We start from the raw sequence: 496 nt of genomic DNA on the forward strand, positions 1-496 counted from the left end.
AATTACATGGCGACAAATGAGTGAGTCCTTCCCTTCCCTTGGCGCCACCCCGCCATCCCTTTCTCCCTCCGAACGGCACGGGCCGTGGGTTCTCCGGCAAAGTGTTTATGGCGAGGGCGAGAAGTGGTGCTCGCATTGACCTCACAGACAAGAGACAGTTCCTTTTGCTCACCAGTACGACCAGTAAGACCCTGCAGGCTGGTGCGCTGCTTGCTGCTCTGTCTCTGGAGCTCTCGGTGCACCTCACGAGTCCCAGCGTCTCGACTCCCAGCCGGCGGGAGCGGACGGGACCCCAAGAGCCGCAGCCCAGTGTCTTTCGCATCTCCTCCCAGCAGTGCTCGCACAGGCTCGGGATCTGGGCGCTGGGAATCTGGGGCGCTTGTGACCAGCTGTACCCTCAAATCCGCCACCTGACGGAGGTGTGAGGTGGGGTAGTGCTTTGCATCTGCCATCCCGCAGCTTCCAGGCGAGTGTTTGCAGCTGGAGACCTCACCTG

The 496-nt window shown here is 61.5% G+C and overlaps 1 protein-coding gene across 1 annotated transcript in view; it reads left to right on the forward strand.

Moving 5' to 3' along the window:
- Positions 1 to 107: 107 nt before the first annotated feature.
- Positions 108 to 496, forward strand: part of BFSP2 (beaded filament structural protein 2, phakinin) — a gene marked incomplete at its 3' end in the record, with an annotated part of 11,214 nt that continues 10,825 nt past the window's right edge. Inside the window, exon 1 of the mRNA XM_010130884.1 lies at positions 108 to 419. Coding sequence (XP_010129186.1) covers positions 108 to 419 — 312 coding nt within the window. The remainder of the gene's footprint in view (positions 420 to 496) is intronic.

This window comes from Buceros rhinoceros, unplaced genomic scaffold (assembly GCF_000710305.1).
Source record: "Buceros rhinoceros silvestris isolate BGI_N320 unplaced genomic scaffold, ASM71030v1 scaffold38382, whole genome shotgun sequence".
Classification (NCBI taxonomy): Eukaryota; Metazoa; Chordata; class Aves; order Bucerotiformes; family Bucerotidae; genus Buceros; species Buceros rhinoceros.